Here is an 11,726-nt window from a genome sequence, read left to right as displayed (position 1 = left end):
CTGAAATTGAAATATTAAAATATCTTCTTATTGTAAAAAAATTTATCTTATACAAGGAAATGAAACCAACATGGTTTGTAAGCTGACACAGCTTGTAATGTAGCGGACAGAAAAGTCTGAATCAAATAATTATACAAATAGCAATATAACTGAAACACTGATGTACTTTCCGAGTCGCTTTGAATGTAAGAAGTCCCAACTCAAAATTGGAATTTTCTGATGTACTCTATTAGGAGGTCCGTGGTTGTCTATAGAGGGATTCAGATTTCTATCTTCCCAATACAGAAATTTGGAAGTAAAAAATAAACAGACCTTCCCTCCATCAGAATACACATATGACATTCAGATAAGGACTGATTGTCCTAGTAAAGCCCAGAACAAAGGGGGATCATGAGTGGCCAGCACTGGGACACATGCTGAAGCCTGGGGATGTATGACACTACCTTAAGACACCCAGGAAAACCTAGGACACTCTTACCTGAGGAGAGGACGCTGTCACTAGAACAGGGGAAGCGGTGCCAGGTAAAGAGTAGATAAAAACATCAGATGTTCACAGCACACCCTGGGTAAGACAGCAGGAACGGTGAGGAACACTTCCAGAAAAATAAAGATAAAAACTAGAGTCGGGAAAAATGTGCTTTGAGAATAACAAAAACAAACTGTTGCATAGAAGAAGGATGCTGGCCAGAACTGATAAAAACCAGAGTAACTGTATCACATTTAAGACCCTGAAAAAAAAAGTTTGCCCACACCACCGAATGCAGTACTAAGAGATCTTTTAGACTCTTTTCTTGAAAAACAAGTTTAATAATGCTCAGTAATTTATATCTTAAAAATATCTAAAATATCGAGTCGGGGAATATTTCACTTTGAGATACCTATGAATCTGGCTATACAAATAGCATGACTCAGTCTCTATTTCATTGTTATATTCATATGTCCTTTTAAACTATGAATTTTTTCCAAAGAAGGAAATTAACCAATTTTAATGTTTCATCAGACAATTCAAAGATATTGGGTTATAAATCATTAAAAAAGATTAAAATCTTTCATTCTAGGGTCTTTGAAGTGCTATGCCAATTTACAAAGCTTAGAAATTTAAAACTACTTTTGATAAGACTGGTTATAAAGTATCCCTTTCTCTATTTTTCCTGGCTTCTTATTATATGACGGGTTCATTCCTAAGCCATCCTTTAATTCTCAGTTCTTCATAAAAACATGTGGCAATTTCCCAGACTCTGCAATCATTCAACATCTGGCTTGTCTAGAAATTTTGCTATTGATAATTAAACCCAAAGCATCATGTTAACAAAAATTACAATTTTTTAAAAAAGTTGCCTGAAAAATATTACAGAAAGAAGGCTTGAAGACTTTAACTGAGTGATCTGGACAAATGCAGTACCATTATACAAGTAGAACACTAACTAACCAGATTCTTTCATTAAACACATTTTCAAAGGAGGCTTCCTTCTTGTCCTTGGAGCCAGTGAAACAATCAGGATCAGTCCCAGATGTCTCTGACGTCTAACAGTCTCCAGCCAAGCATGGGCAAAAGTAACGATGCTACTGATAAAGACGCAGAGAGTGCACTTTGGTAAGGTTCTTAGCTTAACATTAGTGCTTGGGGGAGAATCACTAAGAAAAAGTTCACTATACCAAAAATTAAGTCTAAGTTAAGGCCTGGAGAACAAATAGCCAAAACAGCGATGGAAGAACTGAGGTAACAGCATGAGCAGAATTTTAGAGGGGAGACAGTGCAAGAAACCTGGGGAGGAGGAGAAAGTAAAGAATTTGAACATTGAGAAGAAAAACAAGAACAGATTATTGAGTGCAAGGGCAACAGGAAGACACAAAAGCATTTTCAATCCAGGACTGACAGCACCAGAAGACCATCACACAAAGGACTTTTGAATTCTGGAATGGAGACTGGATTCCAACAGAACAATTTTGAAGGCAAGGTAGGAAATTACTGACATAAATTAGGCCAGAAAGGATTACTGGAGTAAGGATGGAGGAAATTCAAACACCAGTGTTCAGTTTTAAAAAAAAGAAAGAAACCAGCTCATTACTGGCTGTGACCATTTAACAAATGTCTCTTCTAAAAACAACGGGACAACACTGAGATTACCCACATCTGGCTTCCTGGAAAGACCTGTTAGGCAATTCCCAGACAATGACTAAGACTATCATCTGCAGAGTGACTTTGAATCATGCTTGTTTTTAAAAATATCTGAAATTGGGCCGGGGATTTAGCTCATTGGTTTCACCACCTGCTGAGCAAGCACAAGGACCCAAGTTCAATCCCTGGTACCAAAAAAAAAAAAAAAAAAAAGAAAAATATCGGAAATGAACAACAGATGTTAAAAAGATAATGAAGGCTAAACAACAAAGAAATAAAACAGGCTGCTCGGCTCGCCCATTGACTCCTGGTTTACAAACACTAGCATCACCACTCACAAGCTCAGAGCAATAGCCAAGTCAAACTGTGCTGATGACAGACGAAGCTCCAACCTCTAATTGTAAATGCTTGTCATTTAAATAAAATAATAAGTTCTGCTGGCATTACAATGGTAGTAATTTGTCAAGTGTATTCTTTATCGTAAATCTCCCATGGAATTGAAATTAATTAGCTAATAAGTAAACACGAAAGAGAATCCTAAATCCAGGGAAGTTATTCTTCTCACCAGTGCTGTTTCTTAAGGGGCAGTAGACTTTGGGTTCGAACTCTGTGACTCCAGAGATGGGCTGCTACAGGGACACTAAAAATGCAGTCATTTCCATGTGCTGTTTTCCGGGAGCTCATCCCTTCCTTGCAGCAGTTCCTAAGAAGACAGAAACAACCACTCCTTCCCCACGATGAACTGTTCATTATAATTAACTTCTGATTCTCCCCTAGGTTTCTAAGGACTAGCTAGGATTTATGGTGAGTTTGACGACTGACCAGGAAACAGCGCTGGTGTGTAATCTGGCCCATCCTTTCAACTGAAGGTCACTGCCAAATAGTCACGGTGAACATTTTGTTATGAAGTGCTGTGGTAATTATGCCATCTCTTTGATGTTGTAGGAAAGAAATGACATCATTACTTAGTTACTGAGAGAATGAATTCTTTACAAAATGACCCCAAGATTTAATACGATTTCAATCAAAGGCCAAGAAGGTGAGTTTGCCCCCATTAGATACAAAGACTCACAAAACCATAGTGAATAAGCCTGTATAACATCAGCACAAGGATAATTACGGGCACCCTCTTTATCTTTCCAGTATATTATCTCAGCAGGGCTTACTGTAGTAACTATTTTTTTAAAAGTACAATATTCACAAGCCTGGGAAGCCATGAATATGGCCCTAAATGTACGCTGATTAACATCTGCCCAAGTGCATGAAGAGATGTAACGAAGGACTCCCAGATGAATCTTTCACAAGAGCATTCATTACCCATCGATGGAAGGCTGCATATATCAATCAGTGGGAAAATTAGAACCAACAGAATTACATGCAACTGCCAACAATGAGCAGACGTGATGTGCCCAACTCAGCCTCAACCAAAACTGTTTCATAACATACCCATATGTCGCCATATTGACATATGGGACCACAGTACTCTGACACAGGAAATGTATTTACTCATACCTCAAGTAAGGTGAAAAGTATTCATAAATTCATTTAATTTGAGTAAAGTAAATAATTTTAAAACTGTAACATTTTAAAATGCAAGTTATGAATCAAAAAGGTACAAATATACACTATGTAAGACATATACTATACTATGATGTTACACTACCACAGTATTTAAAAGTAAAAAAATTGAGCAATAGCTTTGTAATAGAGTAAGAATGCTTCCCAAGTACAGTGTGAAATGGATTTTTTTTAACCTTATAATTCAACTTTATTTTCAGAGGGCATCTGGAGTTTTCTGAAAGGTGATAGAGTATTCTTTAAACTTTTCTTGAGTGACAAAAAACAAATGAAACTTCCTATTTTTGATCCCAACAGGAATCAAAAAACAAATATACAAAGACACAACCAGTAAGTCTTAGTTCAATATTTTAATTCCTGAAATTACCAAATTAAATGGCTAACTTACAAAAACATTCAAAGGTATGCATTCCTAGAACCTAGATAAATAGTAAGTAGTGAGAATGAAAACAGCTCTGTAACTATTTAAGAAGACATAAACCTTGAAAAAAACTACATATATATAGTATATTTTAGCTAACCATGCACATAAAACAATGGACTAGCCAAATAATTAAGAGGTTTACTTGGTTTTTTAAATCAAAAGTTCAGGGCAGTAGTCCTTAGATACTAGGAACTCATATGCATTGAGAACATGACTGTAGTGAGAGTCATTTTGCATTTTCTTTGCTAGGAATATTTTGCAATGCAGATTATATTCATGCAATTTGTGTGCAGACTTTTCTTAAAGTATAGAAGGAAAGAGATAGCAGAAGAGAAGAGACACAGGCAGCCCAAAGGAAGTCAAATGAAATACTGGATTTGTGCCCAGCTCTGCCTACAGGAAGGTCGGGGGCCAACACATGAACAAAATACACTAAATAAATAAGCAGGTAGGCTGGTGGTAGCTTCAATTTTGGAGAGAATTAAGCAAGTACATAGAATGGATTCAGCATGATCTGTACAATAAATACACCTAAAAGCCTGTTTCACATCTTGAAAATCGTTATTATTTGTGATTTTCATATTCTAAAATGATAAATTGTGCTACTACCCTTCCAGAGAAATAAATAATTATGTGTTCCTATAAATAGTTTCAGGATTAAAAAATGGTTGGGAGCTCCTGTAAATAATACATGTACTCACAGAAGCATAATCACTAGCACCCAAAAAACACCACTGCACATTGAGGTTCAATATTCTGAGCCACAGAACATACTGCCCCAACCGAAATAATCCAGGGTGTACTTACCAATCATCACACTTTAAGAAAGTATATCCACTTTATTTAGACATTCCCTATCACTCAACCCTCCAAGGAATAAGTAGAAATTTTACTTTTAAATATCCAGATTCTTATGCAGTTTACCCAAAGGGCAAATTCTTAATATTCTCTCAATATGCTCAAACCTGCAATGGACCACACACCTTATCTAAAGGATGAGACCTTGACCAATATGAATTCTAAAGAAAATGTTCCATGAATGCGTGAAGAATAGCCAGTGGAGAGGAACCAAGTAGTAAGATCTCAGAAAAGTAAAATGGGAGGCAGTTTGTGTCTTTGCCTTTGCGATTCTCTCTTGACAAAAATCGCAAACTACCCTCTATTAAAACCGAAGCAGAAACAGCGATCCCAGACTATTTTAACTTAGCGGGTGAAGGAGAACTATTAATGCTTAGATCTGTTTGTCTGGCCTCTGGGGGAAGGGATTAAAATCTGGATTTCAAGCTAGTCACACAGTGTCTGACCCCTTGTTCAGATCTGCAGTCTTTAACAGGCCAGGCTAATACCAGACAGCACTCAGACAAGACTCCAGTTCTGTGTAAACATACAAAACCTAACTATCTCCCATATATTCCCACTTTTCTAATAAGACATAGAAAAATAAAAAACCCAAAGAACAAATATGAAATGAATTCACACGTTCTAAACATGAAGTATTTTATACTTTGATTTTGTTTTCTCAGCTAGTAATTCTGCTCATCTGGCCAGTTGGCAAATGACATAATAAAGAGGAGAAATGACTTAAGAAAAGGATCATTGCATAGTCTGTCATTCCATACTAACTTCCTCAGCTAAACAGACTCGCTGTGTGGGAGAAAATGCAAGAAAGCACCCTGTGTGACTCTCACTGAAGAAAGACCTCTCAGAATGGAGTACTCTACAGAAAATAAAGGCTTTGAGGAAAAAGCGCACTGACAATGAAGGTAAAAGGATGGAATTTGTCAGAAATACCGAATAGTTTCTCAGGTGTGAGAAACTAAAAGTGTAAAGGAGGACCAAAATGTGTAATAGATAATGCGAAATAGGAAGAAAAGGTCCAAAGTGGAAGGGGAAGTGGGGAGCGGGGGAAGAGAAAGAAAAAAATATGAGAAAAGAAGGAAAAAATGGAAACAAATTTTTGTAAATAGAGAGGGGTGGAGGGGTAGGAGAGAGGGCGGGGGAATGGGGAAAAAAAATAAGAACCAAGATACATCATGTAAAGGTACAAGATCCCAATGATGAATGACATCATATTGTATACCTAAAATGTACCAATAAACTTAATGAAAAAAAAGAGAAATCTGGAAAGCAAGGTATTAACACATAACTATATTATACAACTAGACTTTTAACTTACTTTCCATCTCTAAACAAAATACGTTGTAACGATTTTAAATGAGAAAAAGTAGTGTCTTGGTCCATTTTCTGTTGCTATAACAGAATATCTGAGTCAAGCTAACTTATAGAGGTAAGAAACGTATGTAGCTCATGGTTCTGGTGGCTGAGGATCCAAGAGCAGGAAACCAGCATCTGCCTGGCTTCTGATAAGGATCTGGAATGCATCATAGCACAGCTGAGGAACATAAGGGTAAGAAGAAATAAAACACATGGAGTGGCCACCCTTCATAACCACCTGCTGTCATAGTAGCTAATCTAGTCCCAGAGAACTACATCAATCCTCTTAATGACCCAACCACCTCTAAAACGCTCCACAATTTCTCAGCACTCACTGCTACATGAAGGAACAAACATCTACATGAGGTTTTGCAAGGACAAACTATCTCCAAACAGAGAGAGACGATGAAGTGGGTGCGGAAGTACACGAAGTGTAAGTCAGGAGGTTTACGTACTTGCTGGAGGTGGGTCGCTCTGTGCTTTCAAAACCCCAACTGTTAAAAGGCGACAAAGCATAGTGTGCAGAGGACATAAGCAGATCAGTTCAACAGGAGGAACCGTGACTGCTATTGAAACACAAGGTCTCTCCCTCCTTATCTCTCTTATTTCCTTATTGCTGTCAATATCGTGTATTGCACAATACCCACAACAGCTGCCAAAGCAAGTTTTATGAGGCTAAGATTTGAACGTGTTTGTGTGTGTGTGTGTGTGTCTGTATGTGGGGGTTTGTGTTTGTGCAAGTGCTGAAGATTAAACTGGGGGCCTCACATGTACTAGGCAAGCATTCAACCACTGAGGTAGTACTCCAGCCCAATACATACTAAGTTTTTAAAGCCTGGTTCAGGATAACTTAATGGCCTGAGGACTAAGCACAGTTCAGTTCAAAAGCAGTTTCACAAAGAATCACAATTATTTAATAGTTTGCATCTCTAGTGAAAAATATAGAACAGCACCACATAAACACAGAGACATGTGGATATAGATATGTGTGTATGCTATAATTTAAGATATTAAATTAAGATACGATGAACATGCGGTCATGCATGAAATCAATAGAAAAGACAAATGCTAGAAAAAACTGCTTGAAGCTTTACCTACTAATACCAAGTTTAAGGTAAGAAACCATACACCAGAAGCATTAGATCCATTTGACAGACATCTGGATCCTATCCTCTGGTTTTAAACTATATACCATGAAGATAATTTCTAAACTCACTCCCATGTTACTGATGAGAAATTTATAGGGTGAGAACTATTAAAGGGGGGAGGCGTGTCTGTCAAGGTAGTATTGAAGTCAATAATTCAGCTTGAACTACAGTTCTGTTCGGTTCTATTCAGTTTAACAACTATTTATTGCATGCCTGTATGGTAGGATGCTGCAGGAGATTCAGAAATGAATGACCATCGTCCCTGACCTCAAGAACACGAGGTCTCCTCTAACAGATTTTATAAGTAAGATGCAAAAATGGAAGAAAAGAAAAGTCCTCCATATCAGAGTCAGGCAAGTTCACTAGAGAAGGCACTGAGACAGTATTTCCTCCTGTGTGGGGTGTCACTGGGGATGAACGTAAGGAGAAAGTGGAAGGCGGATGGATGGAGGTGGAGTTAGGGAAGGGAGAGGTAGGAATGCATGGTACATGCTCAAGAAACACTGTGACAAGCTACAGAATATGGTGGCCCGGGGGAGGGGGAGGCATGAGGACATAGGGTCACTGTCTTGAGGACCATGAGCAAAGAGGCTGTTTCCATGATGCAGAGAAACAGCCGAAGACTTGAGATCTTATGACAATGCTTGTAGACCAAAGCATCCCTCTTTAAAAACATACTGTTTCTGCAATAGGCTACGCCTTTTAGAAAGAAAACACAGGGTCAAAAATAATTTTAAAATACATATTTTCTATCTGCCTGCATGGGAAATTTGATTCTTATAGAGAAGAAACCTATTTGGAGCATGTTAATTTCTTGCTTTACTCAGCTTTATACAGGCCCACTCTTCCTAGTAAGATATAATAAGATCTATTAGTGAAAATCAAACATAACAAAATGCACAAAATTTTCAATTATAATTCCAAACCCCCATGCCATCATCCACGAACAAAAAACCTTACCTTTGTTATAAATGTTCTAGAACTACGTTAGGTTTCAGTCCAAACATTCTCAAATTTGGGCTACAGCTTATGTTCATTCTCTAAAAGGAAATGATCCCATGTTTCACATTTTGAATTTGTATATGGAGGCACAAGTCATCGAGAGATACAAATAACCTTTTTTTGGGGGGGGGGGTACAGGAGATCGAACTCAGGACCTTGTGCTTGTGAGGCAGGTGGCAGAACCACCGAGCTAAATCCCCAGCCCCAACCTGTCATTTTTCAATAATCTGACCCATGCTAGTTTTATAGGAACTATTCACTTGAATGAATTCTCTGGTAAAATACGGTATTTTGCTCTAGGTATACAAGCACACCGGAACTTGACATTAGTGAGAGAATCTCAACAAGGCTACTTTCATAATAAACTCTACAAATTCATATTTCAAACTAAAGTATTTAACCCAGTGAAAGCAGAAAATAACAAAAAAACAAAATCCAACCAGAGAAAGAACAGCTAAACTAAGCATAAACAACACGCTGAACATAAACTTCTTGCCTCCAAAACAGAAATATTAGAAAGAGGAAAAACAGAATTAGCAGTTTCCTTGCCCTCTGCTGGCAATAAAACCAACTACAGCATTGACTAAAGTAATGCATAATAAAATGTCCCTGTTATGAAATCAGATGTTTTTTTCATCCTGTGCCAAAATGTCTGTAACAAAAATCTTGGTTGCTACATGCTAAATTTCAAGACTTCTGGATTCTCTGTCGAGGCACTGAACTTTTACATAGGCTATTTTACAATGAAAAAATTTTTTTCTATTACATCTTAGTATATTTTATATCTTCTGTAGGCTAACAATCAAATTCCAAGATTATTTCGTAAGACTACATGTAGACAGATGCCCTAGAAGGAAGCTAGGTCAGCTTATAATAATGTCTCCCAGAAACTGCCAAGACATTTAAAACCACTCTTTTTTTTACTAAATCCTGTTCTAAGACCAGCATTCCCCGAGAAATAATAAATGAGATTAAAGTATTGGTACATTTATGTTGACAAACTAAGCATTTTATATTCCTCAAAGCCAAAGCCTTTAATTATCTGGTCAATCTCAGAGTGGAATGAATTGCATCAATATGAGAACTTGGAATTCCAATTTATTTGACATGTATATGTTTGGATATTGCATCCTCAGTAGCATTAATAATGAGAAAAGTTTGGGGGGGTGAGTATTTGCTGACTTGTCTTTTATTTTTCAGTGAAAATGCATTATTTGCTCCCAGTTGCAAAGAAGTTTTAAAATAAACAATGTGGTTTGTATTTTGGCACACCTTCCCCCTTCTAATCTCCTATGTGAAATTGCTTTCTTTAAGTATTTATCTAGCCCAGAATATGCCGGTAGAAAGTACTGCTGCACTTTTTACTCGGTGCAGTTATCTGGAGAGGTAACAGTATTATTGTTTTCAACCAATGAAATGTGCCGGATAAATAAATCATACCAGTCACAAAAGACCTATGTCCAGCAATGCAAAACAGTTTACAGGTAATAAGCAACATCATCCTGGAAATGTGCACTTTATTTTCAGATCTCCAAGTGTTGTCATTATATGCAGCAGCCCCAGCACACGCACACACACGCGCGCACACACACAGACACACACACACACACCCTCCCTCCCTCCAATCATAAACAGAAGCACGGAGAAAATATCTGCGCTTTCTCTGTAAAAATTCACACTGGGGACAGTCGCAGTGTTTACACTTGGGTCTCAGCTTGATAAAAATGTACTCAAAGATTTCCTCCAATACTGGCCCACCCGGAATCTCCAGGTGCCCTCGCTGGCTTTCCACCTGTGACTCGCGTTCCCAGTAGGGGACACAGGTGTGCCTCCCGAGGGATCCTCTGCCATGGCCTCTCCTCGCACGTTAAACGCACACGCGCCGAGCAAAACCGAACCGCACACTGCTTAGCCTAACCAGAAGTTTTTGTCTCTTCTCTTCCCTCCAAGTGTCTTCTGCTCCTAGTACCTCTCCCTGAAGTCTACCCGCGGGTACAGACTGCTGCCCAGGTCTCCGTTTCTCACTTTCCTCGCGGAAGGGCACCAGGGGAGCGGAGCGCGGGACCCGAGCGCGGTCTCCCCGCGACGCGCAACTGGCTGGGAGCGGGGTCGGGGCCGTCGGAGAAGCCGCGCTGTCCGCAGGGCCCGCGGGCGGAGGGCGAGGAGCCGCCGGACCTACGGGCTCACCCGCCCCATCTCTGCCACCTCCTCCGCGCCCCAACCCGGCGCCCTCCGTGCGCGCCCTCGGCAGGTCCGCTCGGAGCTCCGCGCAGGGCCGGCACCGCCCCCGCCCAGGCGGAGTGGAGGGAGCCGGAGCGGTCGGGCCGGGCCCGGGTCCCGGGGCCCCAGGCGCGCGCAAAGCCCCCGCGCCGCGGCGTCTCACCTCTGCCTCGGCCTCCGGGCTTCCCCTCGGCGAGCTGGATCCCGTCGGCGAGAAAGTGACAAAGTAGCACAACTCCCGCGGCGGCCAGCTCGGGCCTCGGGGGCCGCGCCATGCCTGCGCCGCGACCTCCCTGCGCGTCCCGCCGCTCCTTCCTCGGCGTCCCGGGCTCGGGCGGGGAGCTCTCGGGCTGGGGCTGGGCCCGGCGAGCGTCGCGGGGAAGGCGAGCGGAGCGCGCGCTCCCGGACCCCGGGGTCTCCCTGCAACTTGCAGACCTCAAGCCGGCGCGGGCACCGAACCGCCGCCGGCGGGAAAGCCACTCGCACCCAGGGCTCGCAGACCAGGTTCCGCCGAGCAGCGCCACCCGGAGCCCGCAGACGGCGGCGTCCGAGCGCCCACGGGGCGCCGCGCTGGGGTCGAGACCGCTCCGCTTCCCTGCGGGCGCCGGTGCCGCCTCAGATCCAGGGGCCGCGGGCTCCGGAGGAACTTTCCCCGGTCCCGGGAGGGCGGCCCCGGCGGAGCCCCCGACAAGTTTTCCTTCTGGGCTTCGCCCGGCGCGGGGCGCGCGTCCTCTCCGGCCGCCGGGCAGCGCCGGGAGCTGAGCCCGGGTCCGGGGCTGCAGCCTGAGGTCCGGAGCCGGAGGGGAAGCGGGTTCGGAGAGACGGAGAGGAAGGGCGCAGGGAAAGCTGGGCTGGAGGGTCCGGAGAGGGCGCCTCCCGGCGAAGAGGAGGAGGTGGCCCGAGCCCTGCCGAGCCCCGGAGTTTGGTGGCGGAGGAGGCGCCACCGCCGCGCTCCTCCGCGCCCCGGCTCCGCACTTCGGGGAGGGCAGGCGGCTCGCAATTTGCCAGATCCGCGGCTGCA

At 42.2% G+C, this 11,726-nt stretch overlaps 1 protein-coding gene and 1 long non-coding RNA gene across 2 annotated transcripts in view; both read right to left on the bottom strand.

The window, feature by feature from the left end:
* LOC147829074 (uncharacterized) overlaps positions 1-10,862 on the bottom strand; it is a 117,437-nt gene extending 106,575 nt beyond the window's left edge. Inside the window, exon 1 of the long non-coding RNA XR_015449662.1 lies at positions 479-10,862. This is a non-coding gene — a long non-coding RNA (uncharacterized LOC147829074). The remainder of the gene's footprint in view (positions 1-478) is intronic.
* Plxdc2 (plexin domain containing 2) overlaps positions 1-11,119 on the bottom strand; it is a 429,295-nt gene extending 418,176 nt beyond the window's left edge. The window contains exon 1 of the mRNA XM_004859945.3: positions 10,869-11,119. Coding sequence (XP_004860002.2) covers positions 10,869-10,980 — 112 coding nt within the window. The 5' untranslated portion in view covers positions 10,981-11,119. The remainder of the gene's footprint in view (positions 1-10,868) is intronic.
* Positions 11,120-11,726: the final 607 nt, after the last annotated feature.

Source organism: Heterocephalus glaber, unplaced genomic scaffold, assembly GCF_053883595.1.
Source record: "Heterocephalus glaber isolate CG9 unplaced genomic scaffold, H.glaber_assembly_v1.0 deba00000768, whole genome shotgun sequence".
NCBI classification, from domain to species: domain Eukaryota; kingdom Metazoa; phylum Chordata; class Mammalia; order Rodentia; family Bathyergidae; genus Heterocephalus; species Heterocephalus glaber.
This window is presented reverse-complemented; position numbering and strand designations above follow the sequence as displayed.